This window comes from Erinaceus europaeus, chromosome 22 (assembly GCF_950295315.1).
Source record: "Erinaceus europaeus chromosome 22, mEriEur2.1, whole genome shotgun sequence".
Lineage (NCBI taxonomy): Eukaryota > Metazoa > Chordata > Mammalia > Eulipotyphla > Erinaceidae > Erinaceus > Erinaceus europaeus.
In genome coordinates this window covers 3,476,108-3,501,017 of record NC_080183.1, presented here as the reverse complement: position 1 = coordinate 3,501,017, position 24,910 = coordinate 3,476,108, and the positions used below count along the sequence as shown (strand labels likewise).

General features: G+C 55.7%; 1 protein-coding gene across 4 annotated transcripts in view; it reads left to right on the top strand.

The window, feature by feature from the left end:
* The window catches only part of SETD3 (SET domain containing 3, actin N3(tau)-histidine methyltransferase), a 42,654-nt gene that overhangs the window by 2,205 nt on the left and 15,539 nt on the right, over nt 1-24,910 (top strand). For 3 of the 4 annotated variants that reach the window (XM_060181029.1, XM_060181030.1, XM_060181027.1), the window contains exons 2-6: nt 5,448-5,557; nt 6,740-6,832; nt 8,672-8,820; nt 11,156-11,228; nt 11,503-11,759. In XM_060181029.1, the coding sequence (XP_060037012.1) occupies nt 5,455-5,557; nt 6,740-6,832; nt 8,672-8,820; nt 11,156-11,228; nt 11,503-11,759 (675 nt within the window). In that variant the 5' untranslated portion in view covers nt 5,448-5,454. Of the gene's footprint in view, nt 1-4,851; nt 4,911-5,447; nt 5,558-6,739; nt 6,833-8,671; nt 8,821-11,155; nt 11,229-11,502; nt 11,760-24,910 lie in introns of all 4 variants that reach the window. The other variant, XM_060181028.1, reaches the window with a different exon arrangement.

Sequence of the window (24,910 nt, the reverse complement as noted above, 5' to 3'; positions counted from 1 at the left end):
TGATGTCTGCCTTTCACCTGGGGGAGCGGGGGCCCTTTATCTTCAGAAACTGGCTGTGGAGGATGCTTCTGGTGTGTGTGGGGGGAGGCTGGGAGGCTGGTGTTTCCACTCGTGAGACTGTCTTCCAGCTCAGCCCTTAGGGGCTGTTGGTTAGAGAGTACTGAACAGCGAATCCAGCTTTGTTCTTAAGTTAGTTTGCAAGTTGCTTGTGGCCAGTTATCTTCCCAGCTCGCATAGAGTCAGGACCTGTCATCAGGAAAGACTTTTCCCCACTGATTCATCCCTTTTTTTCTCTTGCTGTACAATCAGAGGTGTTTGTTGCAGTATCAGCTGGCTCCCGGCCACAATGTAACCTTCCAGTTGTTGCTGTCCTTCTCTCTCTAAAAGTTTGCAAGCCAGGTATAGCCAAGGGGTGTGTGCCTGGCTTGGCAAAATTGACTTCTATACTTTGGGGTTCCTTGTGTCATCTCATTTTTCTGCTCTTAAAATTGGACTTTTTTTTTTTGATCTGCAGATAATAGATTTGCATAATGCTTATTCCCAAAGTGACACATTTCCAACAATCGAGTGCACAAGATATTTTTCCAGCAAGCTTTCTTTTTTCCTTGTTTTTCCTCTCTCTCTCTTTTTTTTTCTTTGACAGTCATTTAATAGTGTTGTGGAATGAGAACTGAACTGGCAGAATTGGCAAGATTAGAAGGTCTGCTTTTTGTCGCTGAAGTCGCCCAGCAACTCAAGCAAGAGATTAGTGCTGCAGACTCCATTTCCACTAGGGGGTTTCCTCCAGGTTTTGGAAGCAGATCATAAAACAAGAAGTCCAAACACAGATATTTACTGTTTCCAACGGGTTAATTTGAATGGGGCAAATAATCATAAAATTCAAAGGTCAAAGTAAGAAATTCTTTCTTATTCAGATAATATGCACAAACCCCAACTCTCCTTGCTGGCAAATGCAGACAAGTGCAGAGCCTGAAGGGAAAGTTTTTTTTTTTTTTACCAGAACCCTGCTCAGCTCAGCTGGGCACTGAGCTTCAGGCAAGAGAGTCTTTCTCATCACCAGTTAGCTATCTCCTCTGTCCTTGAAGTTACAGTTTGAACTGGGGTCTGAGTGACACTGTTTTCTATGCTGAAGGAAAGTTTAATCTTTTACTTGCCTTGTGAAGTGGGATGTGGAGGGCAGAGAGGGCCAAGGGACTGGCCAGAAAAAAGTGTTTTCAGAAGTAAAGTTTCTAGAAGTAGCTCCTTATCTCCACAGAACTCAGTAAATATGCAAGGGAACGTCCTGCCTTTCACTCTGCCCCCTTGTTAAGGATATAGTTCATCAGCAAAGATCATAAAAAGCTCTCCAATTTTTTTTTTTCTTTAATGAAACCAACCTTTGCCCATCTCTGGTTGCCTCGGGCATGCAAACCTTGCTGGGAGATGGAACTGTCTGCCTGGGTGTGCCCGTCTCTTTTTGTGGTGGTGGCGGTGGCTGCGGCAGCGGCAGCGGCGGTGGTGGGGGAGGGGAGGCACCGAACGCCTTCATGATTGTCAATGCCAGGGACAGACCCTGGGGCATCACACACATTTGTGGCATGTTCTCTACTCCTGAGCCACTTCCCTTGCTGCCAGAAAATTCTTATGGCTAAGTTTTAAGGTTCCAATCCCAGAAAATGGGGCATGGTTCTGAAGTGTCCGTAGTTTGCTTTTTATTTATGTTTAGAGCATTGCTCAGCTCTGGCTTGTGGTGGTGTGGGGGCATTGAACCTGGGACTTTGATGATCTCTTTGCATAACTATTATGCTATCTATTGACCCCACATCAGTAGCTCTCTATGGAGCTGTTTAAAAAAAGTGAATGCTAGTGTTGGAAGTTGTTTACCAAGTTGTTTTCAGGAGGTGGGGGATAGCTCACTGGGTAGGGTGCCTTTCTCCCTATGCACACAGCCCTGGTCAGCACTGCAGCACTGGAGGAAGCTCAGGCATCCCCAGCTCTGCTTTTCTTTCTCTCGGTGATATTATTTAAGCCACATCCCCTTACACATTCGCTTTCCCCAAAGTAATGCAACAAATTTTTGTAAGCTGTACCTGATTTCAGTCTAAAGTTTGGGGGAGGGGTCTTTGATAGTTTACTGTGAGTGTGGAAGGTGGATGTTGGCTATTGTGAGGACTGAGCAGGAGGATCTGCCTGGGTGAGACTGAGCACCTCGCCCCAGACTCAGCCGGAGTGACACGAGCATCACTCACCGTGTGAGCGCATTCCTCAGTGGCAGATGAAGAGGGCTGAGAGGCGCTTGAGTCCGTGATGGGAGAAATCTTCAGCTGCCACGGGCGGGGCAGGTTGGACTTAGGGACTGGCTCCCTCACCCAGGATCCCAGCACTTGTGCTGCTCATGCAGAGGTAGTCAGCCTTCTCCGCTGTCCCCTGCCATGCCCTCTGTGTACCCTGCGGTGAGTCTCGCCTCCTCCCCGTCCTCAACACATGGTCACGTGTGCCCAGTCAGACCCGCCTGACCCTGGCCTGCCCGCCAGTACCCACCTTGGGCCTGCCTGCCTGCCTACCTGCCGCGGGCTCCCGGCTATGCCTCAAGCCTCTGGACCGCCACCTGCCTTGTCCCTGCCGGCCTGGATGCTGTGGCCTCTGCAGGCAGCGTGTGCCAACACAGGTCGCTCTGCAGACACTCAGCCCCGGCCTCAGGTGCCCTCGGAACTCCAGGCCACACCGGGGCCACGACTCCCCTTGGCATCTTTTCTATTTTTCTTCTTAAACTGGAAGTGAACTTGTTTCTGCTTAGTTGTGCACCAGGTGGCCAAGAGGCTTTGAAAATGGGGATATGTGTTTATCAGGGAACTTCTCTCATTGAGTTTTATATCCAGGAGCTTTCTGAACAACAGACTGTGGGCTCCCAGCTACGTGAGTGGCCAGAGCTTTCTTTTCTGGCGTGGGGCTGGGTCCTCAGTAGAGAAGTTAAATGGTGGCTCCTCTGTGTGACTTCTCACCGCTGGTGGCAGAATGCATCAAGGCTCCTTGCCATGAAACCTTACTGCCCCAACGGCAACAGGTCGTGCCAGCCCTCGGGTATCAGCTACATAGCTAAGTGGGATAGTGGGGCCCCCTCATTCTGCAAGCCCTAGGCTCTGGGTGATGTGGGAAAGGCTTCCAGGAGTGGTAGTGTCAGGTGGAAATCATTTCAGCCTGAGTCCAGGGCGGATTGTTTTTTGTTTTTGACGCCGAAGCACTGCTTCACCACTCGTGAAGCTTCCAAGGCGACAGGAAGACCTAGTGCCAACCACATCCGGTCCGGGGGCAAAGCAGCCCCACCCGCCTTGCTTGACCATGGTTCAGAAGGGCCTCCGTCAGACCACAGGGCGACTCAGGGACCTCCTGCCCACTGGGGACCCGAGCGCTTCAGCACCCCCGCAGCCTCGGGCTTAGCGTGTGGGGAGTTCCTGGAGGCTGGCCAGCCGGGGAAGCTTTCTGGCCTTGGTCAGGGTCAGCCGGTTCCTGGGTGGGACTGGCCCCCAGGGCTGACCTGGACTTGGGACAGTGTCCCCCAGGGAGGCGTGTTTGCTGCAGATGAGGCCAGACAAGCCCACCTTCTGTAGGAAAGATGAAGCAAGGCCTTGCTTCTAGAGCAGGGTCTCTGTGTCTCCTGGCCTCTTTCTCTCCGTCAGCGCCCAGAGCCTGTGCTGGGGAACCGGCCCCAAGAACATTCCCCCAAGGGGACCCTCCAGGGAAACCGAGCCGTTAGCACACGCTGGTCTCCTTGGACTTGACCCGGTGTTTCAGGGGTGGCCTCCAGGCCTTGGGGGAGGTTCCGCCTGACCCTTGGAGACACACACCTACCCGAGGAGACAGGATCACGTCGTCCCAGGGAACGGTGGGAGGAAGGGCAGAGAGAGGCCAGACACAGGGTGGGAGCTGTGGCGGCGTGTTGGTGGCCTGTGGGCCCTGCAGGAGAGTCTGCCTGGCCGCACTTCACAGTCAGGCACAGGTGAGTGAGAGTAACGAGCCAAAGTGACTTCCGGGGGCTGCAGGCAGCCTCGGGGACGTGCACCTTACTGATGTGCTGTCTGCACAGGGAGAAGCTCTTGGCCTCTGCCCACAGAGGCTGCTGTCGGGGTCAGGGAAGGAGATTGCAGGGGGTGGGGGTGGTCTTCACTGGGGAGGGGTGGCTTTAGTGGCTTTTTTTAGAAACAGCCGAGGGCCGAGGCTGGGTCCGGGGGTCTCCCACTGCCACCCCCCTCCCCCCAGGTTGTTTGGGAAATGGAGGTTCTCTCCCCTGTGCCATGTGGGCACCGTGATCAGTGCCAGCCTGCCTCTGCCCCCTCCGTCGCTTCCTTGAGCACAACCAACTCCTCTTAGTGCTGGAAAAGTTTTACTCCTGGGAGACCCCTTGACACGGTTTTCTTTTTTTCTTTTTCTTTTCTTTATTTTTTTAATACATAGATTTTAAATATTTATTTACTTTCCCTTTTGTTGCCCTTGTTTCTTATTGTTGTCGTTATTATTGTTACTGATGTCATCGTTGCATAGAACAGAGAAATGGAGAGAGGAGGGGAAGTCGGGGAGGGGGAGAGAAAGACAGACACCTGTAGACCTGCTTCACCGCCTGTGAAGCGACTCCCCTGCAGGTGGGGAGCCGGGGGCTCGAACCGGGATCCTGACGCCGGCCCTTGCGCTCTGCGCCACCTGCGCTTAACCTGCTGCGGTACCTCCTGACTTCTCTTTGCTTTCTTTCTTTTTTTTAAATTCTCTTTATTTATTGGATAGAGACAGCCAGAAATCAAGAGGGTGATAGAGAGGGAGAGAGACAGAGAGCCGCCTGCAGCCCTGCTTCACCGCTCACAGAGCTTTTTCCCCTTGTAGGTGATGACCAGGGCCTCAAACCTGGGTCCTTGCGCACTGTAATACGTGCTCTCAACCAGGTGCGCCACCACCCGGCCCCTGACACGGCTTTCAGACCTGCCTGGTGTCCTGAACCAGAGCCCCCGGAGGGGACGGGCCCTCAGGCAGTGCTGGCATCTGCCAGCGGCATCCTGGGAAGGCCTGGCTTCTCTGTGGAGCCAGACGAGGGCTCTCGGATGCCTCTGAAGCCTGACCTCTCACAGGCCCCGGGCCTTTGTGCAGGAAGCCAGTCTGCTGCTCTGACAGAAGCCGTTGGTGGGAAGGGGCTCTAGGGCAGCGTGGGCTGTGCCCGCCAACTGCCCCGAGTGAAGGGGGGCGTGTCCGCAGCGAAACCCCACGTGGAAAGATGCCACTTCTTGAAGTCACTGTGGGTGACAGTGAGCGGGAGTGTCCGGATACCACTGTTTGTCCCTCATCCTCCGGGAGGAAGGCTCCAGCTCCGGCTCCGGGGGTGGGAGGGTCGGGGGGGGGGGGGCGGGCTGCCGGGTGCCACACCCGCGTCCTTGCCTTTGCCCTTCTGGAAGCTGATCTTTGCTCTCTGATGGCCTTCCCTGCAGTCAGAAAATGGGTAAGAAGAGTCGAGTGAAAACACAGAAATCTGGCACGGGCGCCACCGCGAGCGTGTCACCGAAGGAGACCTTGAACCTGACCAGCGAGCTGCTGCAGAGTAAGTCCGGAGCCGGGCGTGAGGCTGGGCTGGGTTCCCTGCCGTGGGCCCCGGTGGGTGATGGCGGGCGCGCCCGTTCTCAGCCCTCTGAGTCTCAGCGCCCCAGGGGGTGGGGTGGGGGCCTTCCCCAAGCGCCCCGGTGCTCCCTACGGAGAGACCTGAGCCCCCACCCCGCTCCCCACAAGGCCTGGGCAGCCCGAGACCTCAGCATCTGTTGGAGGGGGAGGAAGTGAGCGTGGTGAACAGGACGGCCGTCGGGCCGGCGCCCAGGGTGTGCGGCTCACTGTCCGGGCAGAGCCTGGGGGAGCCTGGGGTCGGGGCCCTCTCCTCCGACACCGTGTGCTACTTAGCAACGAGAGAAAGGGAGCAGGGGGCAAGAACCGGAGCGTGGCTCTGGCCTCCGGATTGCCAGGGACCGAAGTCAGGTCCTCGGGTTCGAGGTCCTGCACCGTAGCTGCTGCACGCGGGTTGAAGAGGAGGTGTGGCGGCGGGACCCTCAGGACTCCCCTTCCCAGCAGCTGCCCTGGTCTCGGCCCCGGGGTCGCCTTGGCCCTGCAGCCGGAGTGAGCTCCTTCCTCCACGGCTGTGCCATCGCCCTCCCTGCCTCCCCCGGATGCTTAATATAGCGCCTCACATGGCTGTGCGCTCGCTGACTCACTGGCCTGTCCGACCCCGCACTGCCTGGAGGGCTATTGTGGGGCTGACTGGGGAGACCCTTGGGCACTGCCTGGAGGGCTATTGTGGGGCTGACTGGAGAGACCCCTGGGCACTGCCTGGAGGGCTATTGTGGGGCTGACTGGGGAGACCCCTGGGCACTGCGTGTGGTCCACTCTCTGCCATCCTGATGGCAGCTCGGTGGAGGCTCTCTGTCCCAGCGCCTCCTCACACTCAGCCTCTGGGGCCATGGTGTCTCTGCTGCTGTGTGGATAGTCTCACAGCCTCTTTAGGCCTGAAAATGGCACCTAGTTCTGCTACTTTGGCCTTTAAAGGTGACCGGGGCTGGGGGTCATTGGAAGGGAGATGCCTCAGACGGGAGGCCCTGTCTTCATTCCAAGAACTAGATGAGTAAATCACAAATAAACGACAAGCATCAGCCAGGCCCCAGTCCCTTTTTCCTGGAGGCCAGGCGGCCGGCCGAGGGAGCCGCTGTCACCCGAGGGCCGCCTTCCCCTTCCCTTGCAGAGTGCAGCAGCCCCGCGCCCGGCCCGGGCAAGGAATGGGAGGAGTACGTGCAGATCCGCGCTCTGGTTGAGAAGATTCGGAAGAAGCAGAAAGGTACCTTCTCCAGGGCAGGGCGGGAGACTTGGGGTCTGTCAGCGTGGTGCGGGTGCCGGTGCGGGTGCGGGGAGGGCCTGTGTGGGCCGGGCCTATGTGGGGAGCCGCTGTCCCGGGACTGGCCTTGCCCACACAGACGCCCTAGCTTTCTCCTGCCTCTGCAGCCTTGCTGCTGCTCACTGAGCGGGGAAGAGCCAGTTTCTGGGGCTGAAAGGACACAACGGTCCTCCCCTTTTTGCTTTGAACTCAGTCAGGTCTGTGTCTCCCCGAGGATTGGCGTTTGCATTTTACGGCAGCTTGAGGTTGGTCCGCACAGCCGAGCCCGGGGACAGGTGCTCCCAGCTGAGCACACAGCTGGACCCGGCGGGAAGACAGCTCTCCATGGCGCTGTTGCCAGATTGGCCGGGAGGCCAAGTGTCCGCTTGACAGACACGAGGACCCGGGCTTAAGCCCTTCACGAGTGGGGAAGCAGGGCTACAGGTGTCTGTGTCTTTCCCTGTCTACCTCCCCTCTCCTCTCGACTTCTATCTCTAATGATAAATATTTTTAAAAAGAAAGTTTTCAACCAGTAAGACTCTGACACGTGCTCTCTGAGGAGAGATCCGCTGTGCTGCCTGTTTTCTGGACTGTTCAGCATGTCGAGAATGTTGAGATAGACACCGAGTCGTGTGCTGGAAAACTGTCACTGTTTTGAGGAGAGAGAGAAGAAGGGAGAAGAGAGAAGGGGACAGGAGGGAGGACAGGCAGGGAGGACACTCAGTGGGTAGCACCCTTGACTTGGCAAGCACAAGCTCCTGGGTTTCAGCTTCAGCACTACAGCAAAAAACAAAACAACTTCACACACCGCAGTGCCGGATTCCATTCTCCCCCTCTGGTCTCCCACGTCAGAAAAAGAAGCGAAGCGGCCCCCGGTGACGTGGGGAGCCGTGTGCGGGGTCTTTGCGCACGGTAACGTGTGCGCTCAGCCGGGTGCGCCGCCGCCTGGCCCCGGACTTCTCCTTGCTGTCTGTCCCGCTTACTGGTCTGTCTCTCCCTCCCCCCTTTGTCCTCTGTGTGGGCTTTCTAGGAAGAGAGACAGTACAGGTTCAGCAGAGCTCCGTGCCGTCCCCATCCCCCGTGGGCTTTGTGTCTTTGCTGTGAGTGTGTTTCTGCTTCATACTTAACCCCAGTCAGAAACACGTTTGTGGTTGGCATTGAAAATTTTGCCGAGTGGGTGGGGGAAGAGCATGGCGGTTCTGCAAAAGACTTGCAGGCCTGAGGCCCCAGGGTCCCAGGTTTGATCCCAGGCACCGCCATCAATCAGAGCTGAGCAGGGCTCAGTTAAGAAAAACAAAAAGCAAGTTGCGTGAATGGTGTGAGACCCCTTGATACCGTGAAAGCCCTGTCACTCTGTGTGACCTGTGACCGTCGCGGTCCAGAATCCTGCGCGGAGCCTCCAGCCCTGTGCTCCCAGGGCCCATGCGTGTCTCCGCACGTACCTGCGAGCCACGGACTCGCCTCCCTGTTCACGAGCGAGCCGCCCCCGGTCTGCTGTGGGGTCGAGGCTCCCCGCGCCCTGCACCACGTCCCAGTCAGCCCCCTCCTAGCTGGCGGGCGTTCCTCCGGCTGGCAAGGAGCATAACTTTTCCTTCTGCTTTCTCTAGACTAGTTAAGTCTCTCTCTCTCACACACGCACACGCACGACCTCTCTGGCCATTAGTTCTGATATTTTTCCCAAGACTGGAGAGTGATTTCTGTCGCCCCGGTTGGCCGAGGCCTGCTTTTGCCTCCCGAGAGCCGTGTGAATGTGTTGCGGCGGCCTGCGTGTGACTCTGGTTTCCTTGCATGGGACTGCTCCAGGCCTGTCTGTCACTTTTGATGGAAAGAGAGAAGACTACTTTCCTGACCTCATGAAGTGGGCCTCTGAAAACGGAGCCTCTGTGGATGGTTTTGAGATGGTTAACTTCAAAGAGGAGGGCTTTGGTCTGAAAGCAACGAGAGATATCAAGGTGAGTTTATGGCCCGTTATACTGGGAGTGTGTGTGTGTGAGTGTGTGTGTGTGTGTGTGTGTGTGTGTGTCTGAGTGTGAGTGTGTCTGAGTGTGAGTGTGCGTGTGTGAGTGTGAGTGTATGTGTGTGTGAGTGTATGTGTGTGTGAGTGTATGTGAGTGTGTGTGTGTGTGAGTGTGTGTGAGTGTGTGTGTGTGTGTGAGTGAGTGTGTGTGTGTGTGAGTATGTGTGTGAGTGTGTGTGTGAGTGTGTGTGTAAGTGTGTTTGCATCGTGGGCTTCTTCCCATCCTCGTGGTGTCGTCAAGGAATCCCAGGAACGGCTCATGAGCCAGTGAGGGCTTGACTGGCCCCTGGCCTTCCAGCCTGGTCTGTGAGGAAGCCTGAGAGCAGAAGGGCAGGTCCGGGTGAGGAGCCGTCTAGAGCTTTCTAGGGAGAGCCATGCGTGTTTGTGACGACGGAGGTGGGCATGTTCCCCCGAGGGACACGCTAGGGTCACGTGACACAGGCACAGACAGTGAAGCGGAGACGTGTTCAGAGTAGGTGTGTTAGTGAGGAGGATGAGGAGGAGATGGGGGCTGGGGGGGCTCAGCGTCCCAACCAGTCCCGACCAGCCAGGGCGAGGGCCCTTATGAATACTCGGAGCTGCCTGCGGGGAAACCTTGAAGGATTTGCTGGGGCGGCCCCAGTCCCCAGTCCCCAGTCCCCAGTCGGGTTGCCATGTGATGCGAACTGCAGACCTTCCCATCCCAGTACAAATGGGGATTTTTTTTCTTTTTTCTTGCTTAATTCTGGACAGTCCTCAGTTCTGGCAGATTGGAGAGGTCTCCTCCCGGTTCTGGCAAGGGTCAAAGGGGCAGAGTGGCACGGTTCTGATGACCGACGTGGTAGGCGAGTGGGCAGAGCCCCTCCCGGCTTGGCCCCGTCCCCGGGACGAGAAGCACGCACGCTCAGCAGTGCGTCTGGCTGAGGTTGGACACGTGGACTCGCTCGCTGCACGAGACCCTCGGCCCTGGGGGGGGGGGGGCAGGCGCGCTTCAGGCTGTCAGAGTGCTTGCTTTACAGAGATAGCAACAAGCATCTCCTTGCAGAGAGAGGGAGAGAGGGAGGGAGAGAGGGCATGCATTGGGGAGAATTTTGTAAGCTAGACTATGTCTGGTGGGCTTGCGTCTCTGCTGAGAGCTGTGGGCCTCGCAGCCTGGCGTGGAGAGAGGACAGTGACTCTGGCTGTAGTCACAGGAACAAGCCACACAGGCATTTGAGCGCTTCTGTTGAGTGACAGGTTTGGTTTTTCGGACTTAAAACATAGCAAAGGATAAAACAGACAGGCTGGGGAGATAGCATAACGGTTCTGCGAGAACCCTGTGTTTTAAATATTTACTTACTTATTCCCTTTTGTTGCCCTTGTTGTTTTATTGTTATAGTTATCACTGTTATTGTTGACGTCGTTCATTGTTGGATAGGGCAGAGAGAAATGGAGAGAGGAGGGGAGACAGGGGGAGAGAAATATGGACACCTGCAGACCCGCTTCACCGCCTGGGAAGTGACTCCCCTGCAGGTGGGGAACCGGGGGCTCAAACCGGGATCCTTAGTGCTTTGTGCCACGTGCACTTAGCCCGCCATGCTACTGCCCGACTCCCTGCGAAAGCACTTTTATGCTTGAGGCACCAAAGGTCCCAGGTTCAGTCCTCAGCACCGCCACAAGCCAGAGCTGAGCAGGGCCCCGGAGTCCGTATACGTGTGTGGTGTGTGTGTGTGTGTGTGTGTGAATAAGACGAGCCCCTGTGCTCTCTGCAGCCTGTTAGGGACTTGTTTCCATGAAGGCTCAGAGTGCCTTTTCTTGACTGCTTCTCCATATCCATGGTTTTTACTGTTAGAGCTCACAGAAATTTCCGCTTACAGTTTAAAATACATTTGGTGATTACAAGTGCCGCACTGGGGGTGCGTCCTCCAGCTGCACTTGGTGCGTTTGTGTGCGGTTGGGTTCACAACGAAAGATAAGAGTGGGACTGGACCCATGTGGTGCGAAGCGCAAGGACCTGCGAAAGGATCCCGGTTCGAGCCCCCGGCTCCCCACCTGCAGGGGAGTCGCTTCACAGACGGTGAAGCAGGTCTGCAGGTGTCTGTCTTTCTCTCCCCCTCTCTGTCTTCCCCTCCTCTCTCCATGTCTCTCTGTCCTATCCAACAGCGATGACATCAATAGCAATAATAATAACTACAACAACAATTAAAAAAGGGCAACAAAAGGGAAAATAAATTAAATTTAATTTAAAAGAGTGGGACTGGAGACTGCAACATGTCTTGATGATTCTAATATTTTCTTAACTCCCCCTCTAGGCAGAAGAACTGTTTCTGTGGGTCCCACGAAAATTACTGATGACTGTGGAATCGGCTAAACACTCAGTACTGGGTGAGGACCACTTCTGTTTGTTCAACGCAAAGCACAGACTAGGAAGACGCAGAGAGTTAGTTTCCTTTTGTGCTGCTAATGTACTTCCTTGGTGGTTCTCTCAGTGAAATACTGCTCCAAGTCCACCTTTTTTTTTCTTACATACTTAATAATTGCGCACAATAGGTGGATGTCAGGAGAAAGACATGTTTTGCTTTTTTCTAATGTGATTTTGAGCAAATGCTTCTTGAAAAAGTTTGCGGCACTAACGCCGTTGCTGTGTGTATCGCTTCAGGGCCTTTGTATGCTCAAGACCGAATTCTTCAGGCCATGGGCAACATCACCCTGGCCTTCCATCTGCTGTGTGAACGAGCCAACCCCAACTCCTTCTGGCAGCCCTACATCCAGACGCTCCCCAGCGAATACGACACCCCTCTCTACTTTGAGGAGGAAGAGGTCCGTTACCTCCAGTCAACACAAGCCGTCCACGATGTCTTCAGCCAGTTCAAGAACACCGCCCGGCAGTATGCCTACTTCTATAAGGTGATCCAGGTGAGCCGCTGCTGGGTGTGACCAGCAGGGTGGGCAGGGGCGACCGGGAGGTCAGACTCGCACAGACTCGCACGGTCCGGCCCGCTCCGCGTCTTACTAAGGAGGTTTGCCTCAAGTCGAGAGGGTGCGCCGTTGCCGGTTTCCACAGGGGTGTCACTGACACGTCACCTGGCTGTATCAGTGCAAATAGAAGTAGCAGTTGCGAGAGTCAAGTTGTCCGGAAGCTAAAGTTCACAGTGAAACTGTATTTTAATTTTTTTTCACTTAGAGCCCTGCTCAGCTCTGGTTTATGGTGGTGCGGGGGATTGAACCTGGGATTTTGGAGCCTCAGACATGAGAGAGTCTTTGCAGAACTGTTTTGCTGTCTACACTCACCTCATTGTTTTTGGCTTTTTTCACCAGAGCACTGGTCAGCTCTTGTTTACGGTGGTTTAGGGAATTGAACCTGGGACTTCATAGCCTCAGGCATGAGAGTCTGTTTGCATAATCATTATGCTATCCCACCCCACCTCCCCAAACTTTGGCACATCCGTAGAGAACAGCGAAACTCAAAGTCTGTGGGAAGGTCTCGGCTCTTCTGTATTTACGGAATGCCGAGAGTGAACTTGGTGTGATGGTGCCGATTCCCCAGTGTGGCCCAGTGCGTACTGGGCCTTGTGTGGCTGAGTCACCCTCAGTAGACGGGTCCTGCCAGAGTCCCTGTGAGTGGTGGCCAGGTGACACACGGTCACCTCATGCGTCCTGTCTGCTGGGCCACCTCGGCCAGTGCCCCCCCTTCACTACCAGTTGAACAGGGGCTGATGCCAGCTTCCTCTGGGCAGTTGGACAATGTGTACTTGTCTTGACATGGACCTTCCTTCCTTCTTCATGTATTTTAACCAGAGGCCTGCTCAGCTCTGCCTTATGGTCACGCTGGGGATTGAACCTGGGACTTTTGGTGCCTCAGGCATGAGAGTCTTTGTGCAGAACCATGATGCTGTGTCCCCAGCGCGCCCCTCCACACGCTTCCACCCCCATCGAGTCTCTCCCTTATATAGTCTGACCCTGCTTTGTTTACTTACAAAAATCACCTGTCACCTTTCATCACTCTGGGAGGTACCGGCTGTCTCTCATCCTTTGGCGCCTTTACTGCGTGCACACCACACACGGCTGTTCCACTCCAAGTGCTGTTCTCCCCTGAACCGGGACTTGAAAGACATGAAGAATCACATGACTCTTCTCACATTGAAGGCTCATTGTTTTCCTGTACTCGGGAAGTCAGTCAGGATGACTGCACGGTAGCTGTGGGCTGCGTGGTTGGTACCGGCGGGCCGGTCAGAACGTTGACTTTGCCGCTTTGTGTGAACCCGCCGTCCTGCAGTCTCCCGTCTGCAGACAGGTGTGTGCCGTAACCTTTGAGTCTTTGGTGACCCACGGTGAGGCCGACCCCGGCATCTCCACCATCCTTCCGCGACACTGCAGACTGGACACGAGCTCCTTTTGGAACTGGCTTGTTGCAGATGCCAGCAGCCTGTCCCGGGAGAAGTGAGCTCCGTGTCCAGGCCGAGGAGCCTGGAACGATGGAGGGTCTCGCTCGGCACCAGTGGTCATCAGCCGTTTCTCGAACCCACTGGCCTGCTGACGTGAGCGTTAACTCAGCCGGTACAGTTCAGTTTCAGGACTGGGTGAGGTTGAAAGTTTTAAAAGACTGAGAGACACAGTCGGTCTCACAAGAGAGGGGCCTGTGCTATGGGAGGCCAGTCGAGAGCTGGGGCTCCTGTGACGCTCAGGTGACAGCACATCCTACGCAGTGAAGGGTGATGTGAACTGGAAGATATTCTTGAAGTAAACATGTGTCCAGAAGCTTCCCCAAGAGTAGCACAATGGTCCCAGCATGGCAGCCGACTTGCATGACTTACAATGAAGGCACATGTCCTTTCTTAAAAAACAACAACAACAACAACAAAAAACAGCCACATTCTTTTAAAAAATGTTTATTTTTTGATAGAGAAAGTGGGAGAGCAGATCTGTGCTTCCTCTTTGGCGGTGGGGCTTGAACAGGGCCTTGCACAAGGAAGACCTCCCTGCACCCTCCTCCCCCACCCCCCGCCAGTCCCACTTGTGCAGAACTGGCTCGGGATCCATTGTTCCTTTTCCTCCTTCCGTGACCGACTGACTCGTGCTGAACAGAGTAGTAGATGCCAAACAGGAAATGCCCACATGTGAAATGAACACATGATCAAATGTTGGCCCTTTCTTGTGCCGTGGAAGCGATCTAGCAGGTGAAGAGAAAGTGTTCGTGACGGAAGGACCAAACTGGTTATTCCTGACCATGCACGTGTTTGTGGCTGCACAGCTGGGCTCCTGTGGGACCCCTCCCCTGGGGGTGGGGGGCTGGAGCTTCGGGGATCTCTGGCGGTCAGGCCGGTGAGGCGTGCCGCCGAAGTGTACAGGACAGTCTTCAAGCAAAGACACCGTAAGGGTTGGGTTCCGAGGCTGAGAACCCCAGCTGTGCGGCTAGATCCCAGAGCAACACCTCTGGTTACCGAGTCGCGGCCATTCCCTGGGAAGCTGGACCCGGAGGATTGATGGGAGAAGGCAGAGCTGAGCCCTAAAAGCCGTCTCAGTGTCAGCACTGTAAAGCTGCAGCTCACAGATCCAGGTGGACGGAGACACTCATTTGTGAGCTGAGCCTAGAGAGGATGTCACTTACGGTCTTTGGTGTCCCACGACAGTGGTGACTAAACAAACACAGACTCGCTTCTCCTCTTTCCTTCCTGTGAATTGGCTGCAACATTTGCTCGTAGCCCCGACAGGCCCAAGGCCTCGGGCCTGAGCACCAAGGGCCACTCACTGGCTTGCTTGCAAGGCCCCAGGCTGTGAAGTTCCGGCCCGTGTGAGTCTGCGTTGGGAGACAGCGTGTGTGTGTGTGTGTGTGTGTGTGTGTGTGTGTGTGTGTGTGTGTGAGTGTGGGTTTGTGTTTGGGTGTGTGTGAGTGTGTGTGTGTGTGAGTGTGTTTGTGTGAGTGTGTGTGTGTGTGAGTGTTGGGTGTGTGTATGGGTGTGTGTGAGTGTGTGAGTGTGGGTGTGTGTGGGTGTGTGTGTGAGTGTGTGGGTGTGTGTGGGTGTGCAGCGTGTGAGCGGGCAGCGAGAAGGGTCATGGACCTGTGTCCTCGCCTCCAGTCCCTTCCGCCTGGAAACCCCCCAGGTGGCTCCACTTCCTTTGGGTCAGTTCCCAGCTGCACTCACCCCCCAGCCCTGCCCAGACGCCCCTGCTGGCTGGTGCGAGGGGACACCAGCCTCCTCTGTCCCTGCCTCCTCTGCACAGCCCGTTGGCCTTAGGCTGCTGCGTCCCATGGCCAGCCTGTGGGCCATCCTCTGTCAGGGGAGCAGACACCTGCAGTTCAGCATGCTGGGGCGGCACGGGGCAAGACGGACAGGGGTGTCGGCTGTCCGGAGAAGGCCCCGCTATGTTATCGCCACACCCTGCCGACTGCTTGCTCACGAGCTTAGAATGAATCTTCTTAGAGATCTCGGCTGAAAGCACTCTTCCTTCTCGAAACTTTAACATTTTAAAAAAATCTGTGCCCTCAAATAACACTTTTTACTGAATTGATTATACGTGCCCAGAATCAAGCTTCTAATGAATCTCGTTAACAGTGGCCTCCAAGCAGGTGTCGTGTACAGAGACGGTATCTGCTGAGAGGGAGGGAGAGGGAGAGGGAGATGGGAGGGAGGTGTCTTGTGCAGAGACGTGTCTGCTGAGAGGGAGAGAAGGAGAAAGGGAGGGAGGGAGGGAGCGGGAAATGAGGAGGGGCTGGCGGAGCGTGGCTCGTGGCAGGGAACATCTCCTCTCGTGCTCCCAGAATCAGACTGGGGGTGAGGCGGAGCTCACAGGACGTCCACTGTGAGTCCATTGAGGGCTTCCTGACTCCAGTCCTCCAACTGACACTGGGCCGCCTTGTGAACGGGGACCGGAGGCAGCACCTGGAGGTGTCTGTCTGTCTGTCTGTCTGCGCCAGTGGAACAGCAGCCCCCAAGGGCAGGGACTTGTCTGGTTCTCAGCCTGATATCGCCCCCCCCACACACACACACACACATACCCTCCTGGCATGGAGACCAGGGGCGCTAGTCGGCAGTCGAGAGCTTTTAGCACAACCCTGGCAGGTCAGGGGCCTTCATGACGTAATGTCACTCCCTCAGCAGCCCCGGTGAAGCTGCCACTGTCTTTACGTCATGGACCAGTGACTTTCTCTAAACTAGAGAAGGGTCCTTCTCAGACATCTGTGTCCCCACTGGGGCAAGTGCTTCCCCTTGCGGGAGGTCAGCATGAGGACGCTTCTCACGTCTCCTCGGGGCTTCAGTGGGCCAGGCCCTGTCTCCAGGCCCCGAGGTTTGGTGAGGGCAGACCCGCCCGGCTCCTCTGCCCTCAGTCTTCACGTAGCATTCCCCCAGATAATCGCCGTATATTCTCTCAGGAGAAAGTACCTCCTGTTTGCTCTCAGAGATGAGGTCATGGGACATGGACTTGGGCAGCCCTGTCAGCCGTCTGTCTTATCTTTGTATCCATCTGTTTATTTGTTTATGGAGAGAGAGAGAGACCAGATCACCACTCAGTCCTTTGCTGGCCCCCTTCCATCCTCACCACGCCTTTCTGGGCTCGTGCACTTGCAGCCACCCTGCCCGCTGCGCGTCCTGCGGCCAGGGCTCCCGGCGGCCCTGTGCCTCTGCTTGCCGTCCTCTGTGCTGCCGTGTCGCCCCTCACCTGGGCACACACCTCTCAAGCCACCTCCTCGGGCTGCCCCTGAGCTCCAAGGTCCCCAAGAGCTGCTGACGCCTCTTATTTGGGGGCCAGGGAGATTGCCTCGCGCCTTGCGTCTTTAGATTGGGTCCCGTTCGATGGCTGTCTGTAACCAAGCAGAAGCAGGACTGAGCACTCGCAGCGTGTCCTGGCAGGGAGTCCCAAGACTGGGTGCCGGAAGAGAGGAACCAGAGAGCTGGGAGAGAGGGAGAGGGAGAGGCCAGATGTGGCGGGAAGCAGCCCCAGCAGTGCTGCCCTGCAGGTGACAGGACCCACAGTCGGGCGGGCTCCTGGGGCCCCCAGCAGGGAGGGCAGAGGCCGGCTTCCCACGCCATCTGACGGAGCCTCGCGGGCACTGGCGTGACTCCTGGCCGCTGGGCCAGGAGACTCTGGGAGAGGGTCACGGACGGCCTTGAGGTCTCTGAAATAAATCGCTTTGAAGCCTCCTCCCTCTTAGGCAGACTTCACCACCCGTTGTCTCTCCAGCCGTGATGGTTTTGGGTAGAAACAAGATTGGAAAGTCGCAGCTTCCTCAGACTGGCCTTAGCCACCAGGACACACCGGGGGGGGGGGGGGACCGTGTGCCTGCGTCTTCAGCCAGGCGGGCTTGTTGTGTGCTTGGGAATGTGGGTCTCAGGCAGATTTGTTGTGTATGCAAAAGTCAAGCCTGGAGCGAAGTTCTGCTGTGAGCTCCTGAGCTCGTGAAGGTTTGATGGAGGTGTTCGCCCAAGCTGAGCTGGAGTGACACGCACAGTAGCGTGCCGAGCACAGAGCTGTCAGACGAGCAGCTTCCCATTTAAATATGTCAGTGATTTTGAGACTGACTCTAATGACTTTTCAACTCTCGGTGTCAGCCTCATGTTTTTCCCTCAAATGCTGTGAAGTCATTTAAAATCAATAAGCCGGTTTGTGTTTGACACCATTTCCAGTGGCGGTGCTGCCGTCAGCCTCGAGTCCTGGCCTCGTGCGGCCTTGTCCTTGGTCTGAAGTGAGGGCAGATGGCTGAGCCTGAGGACGACCTTGACTGCCAGATGTGTGTGTGTGTGTGTGTGGGGGGGGGCGCTCCCCGTTTTCACCGGGCTGCGGGTGACAGTGTGAGCTGGCTGCAGTGTGGAGGTGCAGGGCGGTCAGTCCCAGCCTCCCTCACCCCACAGTGCCTGCTTCATATCCAGCTGGGGAAAAAGCTAGCCAGAAAGTGAAACAACAGCAGAATTTTTGAGCGCGCGAGCCCCGGGCCACCTCATCAGCTGCTCTAGGGGATCTGCAGAATTCTAGGCAGGATCACTCAGAGAACCTCAGAGGGCGAAGGTTCCGGAGTTGGCCATGGAGACAGGCTGGCTGTACCTTAACGCTTTATCCAGGCTTTCCGGGCACGATGCCCACTAGGCAACAGTAACACGTGTCCTGAGGGCTCATGGGAACAGGGGGCTCCTGACCACACCAGGCGTTCTCTCCCCGACTGATGTCAGTAAGGAGAAGGAACGAGAAGCAGGTGGTGCGCAGTCACGGAGGTAAAGGCCAGCAGTTCGGGGAGGTTCACCTGCTGCTGCCTCTTTCTCGGTCCGGGGGTGATCTGCAGTGTCAATCCACCCAGCCGGGTGGACACTGGGCATGTGGACACTCAGCAAGCTCCTGGCACCCCTTCCAGGGGGCGACGCCGCTGGGAGTCTGTGCTTACAGCTTCTGTCGGGGTCTGGGTGCAGCTGGAGGCTGCTTGGTGTCCTGTCTGCTGCCCACAGCTCCCGGCCTCACGTCTGGGGCGCAGCACAAGGCCACCGCGTCCCTTCTCATCGACTGCACGTCGGCTCGGAACTGACTCAGCACACGTGAGGGCCGTTCCCCTGGGTGGCCACTAAGGACAAACTCATTTCCTGGACTCGACTCCGGTGGGTTTGAGTCACTGGGAAACACCTTAAAGCCACACTACGTGGACACCACTGTCCGGGGCCCGAGGCCTGGCCGCTGTGTTGCCTGGGCGGGAGGGCGGAGGGACAGCAGAGGGTCTGTCTGAATACCTTGCAGTTTCCTTTGTGTGCTGCAGACTCTTTGTCTAAGCACAGAAGCAGGTGTGTGGGATTTAAGAGACCAAAATAGACTCATGAGGATACAGCATAGGAGGCAGCCTTACGGAGCTTCCCCGTTCGCCTGGCTGTCGGTCAGGAGTGGCTCTGCAAACAGAGGAGGTTTGGACGGCGTTCCGTGCTGGATCTGGCCTGCTTAAGGCGGCCCGAGTGGAAGCGGCTGGTGACCACATGTGACAAGCCCGCGTCCTTGCTCAGGGAACAGAGCCTGGGTGTAACCGACCTGGTGGTCAGGCCGCTGAAGGAGTGAACCCTGAGCGTACGCAGGGCCAGAGTGACGGGAAACTGTGACCTATTAGTGATGATCACAGAGCAAACGCCCTGGATCCCTGGATCCCTGGATCCCTGGATCTCTGGATCCCAACTGGGTGTCCTGTTTGGAGAATTGAGGTGTTCTGTCCCTGGCTTGTTGGGCAAAGGCTCTGTCCCCTCCCCAGCCCCTGTTTCTTTCTCTCTTTTCTGACCAGCCCCGGACGTATGTCCTCGGCACCCTCTCCTTCTGCCACTTCCAGCCACTTCTAAGTATCTTCTTCCCTTTTTTCCTGCAAGTGTGTTCACTTCCTGTTTCCCCAGCACAAGCCGGGCGCCTGGGTCCTGGGAGGGGCTGTAGGGGTGCAGGGGCACAGCCAGGCCACGGCGAGCCTGTGTGTGAGAAGTCAAGCGGCCGCTTGGAGCCCCTGAAGTGTCTCTGAAGACACTCGAGACAGTGGGCAGTCCTCCCCCTTCGCTGTCCTGGTGGGCAAAGCGTGTCTGTGCTCGGGCGACGTTCACAAGTGCGTCCCGATCGCATCGTGACTGTTGATGTGTGTTTCGGTCTGGAGGCTCCGAACAGCCCATGGTACTCGCTGCCTCGTGGCTTCTGAGCTGGGAGTCCGGATGTGGCCCGGCTGGGGTCTCTGGGAGCTGGTGGTCTCCTGCGGAGGCTGGCCTCTGGGGGGAAGCTGCTCAGGTCAGCAGGTGGGACAGCGCACCTGGGGTCCTTTTGGTCCACAGCCCCTCTCCCTGCTCCCCTCCAGCTCTGCACCCCCCCCCCCCGTCCCCCAGGAGAAGTTCCTTCAGGGCAGAAGCCTGCGGCCACACTGGCTCACCTCACCCCTGGCAGTCCCACTTGACAGCGGTGCTCTGGTCAGTGTCAGCAGCAGCAGCAGTGAGTGAGTGAGTGAGTAAATGAATGAATGAATGAATGAATGAGTGAGTGAATGATTGTATGAATGAATGCTGCACAGCAGCTCCAGAGCGACATAGACCTGAGCGCTTTGCAGACGGCATCACCAGTCAGAGGTCGGGGTCACGGGGAGGGTGGCCCCTCCAGTTGGGGCGCATCGGAGCCGCGGTTTCCCACTCGCACATTTCTCAGGGTCTCCAGGGCCCTGGCCGGGCTTCACGGCCGTCTTGAGCACCCCGAGGCCGACCAGAAAGAACGCTGGTCATTCTGCCGAGCGTGGAGCCTTAATTGACAAAGTTTATCATCTAGAAAAACCTGTGTTGGAAATGTCACTTGATTCCATGTCTGGAAGTGCAGATGGGGAAACAGACTTTCTCCCTTTTGCAGTAGGTTCACTGAGTGTTTCAGGAGAGGGGCTCTCCCGCGCCTCCTCCCCAGCCCGCCTTGGTAGAGGCGGAAGCTCGGGCCCTTGGCACAGCCTCGGTGGCGTCTGCCCGTTGGGCACTGGGTCACCCGCTGCCAGGGCTCGCCTCCACCGCCAGCCTCTGCTTCCCCTCAGGGGTGTTGAGGTTCGAGTCCCAGCTCCCTCAGCCTGGAGCAGTCCCCCTCAGCGAGCAGGGCGCATTCACACCCACACAGCCCCCACCCAAATAGGGCTCCGTCCGTGGCCGCCCACCTTCAGGTGCCCACCCTGCTCCCTCCGCGGCTCCTGCTCTAGGGGCTCAGCCTCCCCCCCAGCCTGGCCAGAGAGGCGCCGCCCCACCTCTCGCCCCCCACTTCCACACAGAGAACGCGACCTTGTGCGGTAGGGTGGGGGGTTGTGGTCCCAGAGGTTCCGAGTGTCGTCCCTTCTGCCTGCCCCTCTGGGAAAGGCTCCTTCTTGGCCGAGCAGCCTGTGGCCCGTGTCACCAGGAGCTTGCTGACAGCTCCCCGAGTTCCATCTTTCTGCCTCCCTTTCTGTCCCTCCGCCCCTGAGGGGGTGTCCCATCCCCCCCCCACCCCCGTCCCAGGCCCCAGCGTTTGCCAGGTGTCCTGCCTGCTAGCCAGACCCTGTGCCCCTCTCCCTCCGCCTGCCCATTTTCCCCAAGGCCCCTCCGACTCCCAGCTCCTGTCCTCTGGGAGTGCTGGTGGCCTCAGAGTCACACCTGCCTTTCTGAACCCTTTCCTCACCTACACGCGGGACTGGTCACATCTCATCTCGGGGCTGCTTTCTGATCCGAGTGACTAAATATTTTGCTAGTGGCCACTGTTGGGGACAGCACTTCAGAGGTGGGCACTGATCGAACTGGCCTTCCCCTGAACACTGGCTCCAGAAACATGGGGTAATGTCACGTCTGGAGTGTGAGCTCGGATTACCACCGGGGAAAAGGAGTGAAGGCCCTTTCCAGAGGTATTGATCAGGGGACACTTGACTGAGAAGGCAGAAGGCAGAGCCTAGAAGGGAAGTGGAGAGAACGGAAGTGGCCGCCCTCTGTGGTCTGGGTGTCCGGGCCGTGCACGCACGGTGGCTGGCCGGGCGGAGTGTGGACGGGTGTGTGCAGCCAGAGCCCAGTCAGAGGTCCCACCCGACCCTCCCTCACCGCCGTGGAGTCTTCCCTGGCCAAGGCCATTCGGGGCCACGGAGAGGAGAGGAGGACTCTCCTGGTCCCCTCCCTCCTCCCTCCACAGTCCAGGCTGAGAGTAGGAGAACACTTCATACTTGGAGGGAGGGGAGGTGTTTATTTTGTTTTTGTTTCAGATTCATTTTCATACGAGAGACCGGAGCCCTGCTCAGCCCTGGCACATAGTGGGCCCTTGGGCATGAAGGATTGGCACCGCTGAGCTGTCTCTCCAGCCCAGCTTGAGGATCTCTCTGTGGGGCCCACACAGCGTGGAAGGCTTGGTGGTCAGAGAAGATGTGTTGACCTGCTCACTGAGCTGACCTGTGCGTGGAGGAATCAGCAGTCAGACATAGCCAGTGAGGCCAGGGCACAGCTGCCAGGTTCAGTGAGGCCAGGGCTCAGCTCCGTGCCCCGTGAGGACTGTAGACAAGCCTGTGTCTTGAGATGTTTCAACAAACCTCAGAGTAATTTAAACTGGGTTTTGTTTATAGATTTCGGTGTCTTCCTATGAAAAAAACCCAATGATTCCATCTTAAAGTGCTTTTGGAAGTTTCTTAAATGTTGATATTTCTCCGATAGCCTCACTTTGTTAATTTAGAAAAGACTCACAAGGCAATAAGCACTTTCTGCAGAGGGAGGAAACCTTTGTAAGGGAAACGCACACACTTCACGTGTGAAGGGTATCGATGGTTTGAGCAGGCCGAGTGAATTCAAAGAACTTGATGATGGGAGATTCCCTGAAGAGTGGGGTGTCATCTGTGTTTAAAAATAATAGTCTTAAAAATCAGTTCTGTCGCCTCCCCTTAAGAACCCGTATGGGAACCCCGCTCTGATTCTGATTGTGGTCATCAGAAGGAAGTGTAAGATTCAGTAAACATTTGGCAGTTTGTTAACTGCTCTGGTCTCAGATGGCCAGCCATGTACCGGGAGAGTGCTCCGTCCCTCCGGCCTCCGTGGGGCCAGTGTTTCTGGCGGACGTGTCGCCCTGGGCTACCCTCTGAGGACAGCAGCGGCTTCTTCGGGTTCCCTCAGGTCATGTTACCAGGGGATAGCCCCCTCTCCTCACCTCCCTGCAGCCCCGCACCTGGGCGGTGCTGCCTCTGGCCTTCTGGGGGGCCGCCCCCTGCTCCTCCCTTTCTCTCCTCCCCGTTTTCAAAGAGCCTCCACGTGCTGAGATGCAGGATCCACGCAGAGTCAGCCGGTGTTGCAGGGGCAGCAGCTGGGGTGCCCTGCTGGCTACGGGAAGCCTGTGCGAAAGCGGGTCCCGTTTGCACACTTTCTAACTCAGGCTCCCGGGTGATCTCATTGTCCTTGTTGCAGAAAGCAAAACAGCGAGGCCGTCCCTCGGCTGGCTCCGCCTGTCCACACCTGGCTAGCTAACCCCACACCTGCCTTTTTCATACGTACTTAAAGGATAACATCTGGGGGGTTGGGCGGGAGCGCAGCGGGTTAAGCGCAGGCGGCGCAAAGTGCAAAAACCGGCGTAAGGATCCCGGTTCGAGCCCCCGGCTCCCCACCTGCAGGGGAGTCGCTTCACAGGCGGTGAAGCAGGTCTGCAGGTGTCTGTCTTTCTCTCCCCTCTCTGTCTTCCCCTCCTCTCTCCATTTCTCTCTGTCCTAGCCCACAATGATGGCAACAATAATAACTACAACAATAAAACAACAAGGGTGACAAAAGGGAATAAATAAAAATAAATTTAAAGAAACAATAACATCTGGGGTAGAACAAATTATCCAAGCCAGCTAGGAGCAGAATCTAAATGCACTCCTGTCTTTCCCTCGCAGTGTCCCAGTCACTAGGTGCTGCGTGTTCACGTGTGTCTGAAGCGCTAGAGCAGTGCAGACTTTCAGCGCTGCCTTTGGGCTGGTGTCGCGAGCGGTGCCACTGTGCTTAGTGCGTCTCTAGCCTCGTTGGCAGTGTCCCCATACGGAAAATCAATATTTTGAGACCGCACATTCTCATTCTCTCTTTTTTTTTTTCCCGTCAGAAGGACCCCCCCCCCCCAAATAAATCTTTATCTAGTTTCAATGTCTCCCTTGAGAATTGTCTTTTAGGAAAACACTTCTCCAGTGTCTTATGGAAGTGCCTATCTTTATCTTATTATTATTTTTTTAAACGCTTATTGTTAAGGGCTCAAAGGGAAACAAGCCGGCAAGCTTGCCTTGAGTATATCTTGTACCTGTGCAGAGCTGTTAATCTCCCAGAACCCTGCGCCGCGTACCCCGCCGTCTCCGAATTAGCGATCCACATGATAATGAATTCTGCTTATTTGGGTCTTCCACCGACGTTTGTTGTAAGAGCTTAAAGTAAGGCCACAGTCGATTCGTGCTGCATACACACACACACACACACACACACACCGTTTGTTGAGTTTAAACACATGTCTGTATCGCCCATCGCTGATCAGCTTGAGAAATTTGCATGCTACGCCTCAGCCATCTTCCCCTGTGCTTTATTAAATATCTGTCAATTATAAATATCAAGGTTTTACATTAATGTCAAGACAGTACATCAAAAATTCATGGAATATGTGACTTTTTCCAAGGGTATTTAATACTTAATGCATTTGTGTCATTTTTCTTTCCAGCGATATTGACAGGTTTTATTAAGTGTTTGTTAGGGAGATTTCATTTCATCGAGGGACTGTAAAGAGAAGCCGCATGTGAAATCAATTCTTGAAAGTCAGAATACTGTTCCGTTTTCCATCTTCAAACTCTTGTAATCCATAGGTTTCATTTACATTTCTTCTTGGTGTATTTTTGTTTTGTGTGATAGAACTTTAATAAGGATCAAATACGCTGACTGCAGTGGTTTTTAATTTCCTCACGCGTAGCTCCCAGACCTGTGCAATATGGTGAATTCTTCAAAATGTCATACTTACATATTTAGCAATATTACTTCTTTTTATTGAAGCCAAACAAATGATTTTAGATATTAATCTTCCCCAAACATGGTGATTATCTCGTACTGGGTACGATATTACTGTGTGTCGTCTGCAACGCCTCCCTCTGCATAGAGGGGGTCTGAGTTGCCTGGGTCGGCACCCAAAAACAGGAACAGGCTTTTAAAAAGTCAGCTTTTTCGGGCCTCAAATCGATTACAGGTGCTGTGGCCACTGTTCGATTCTCCAACTTCAGTTACTTATTTTGTTCAAGGATATCAAAATTTAATCACTCAGAAACACAACAGAAAATCTGTTGCTAGCTTCTGGCCCCTTGTTTATGGGGCTTTGCCCCGTGTGTGTGTGTGTGTGTGTGTGTGTGTTGGGGGGAGGCGGGCAGTCAGTGCTTAGACAGACACCACGGCTGCCGGCTGATGGGCCTCAGTGCCCAGGAGACTGTCACAGCTGAAGCTAACACCACAGAGAGGAATTGCTCTGTCCTGATTTACAGTGGAAGTCCAGGCTAAAGAATCACCATCTTGTGGAGAAGGCGCAAGATACAGAAGGTGCTTGCTCTCCGCTAGAAGTAAGTGCTGAAGGCCTCTTTGCTCATGGGAGGAGCTTTGTGACCTGAAGTTTCTGTC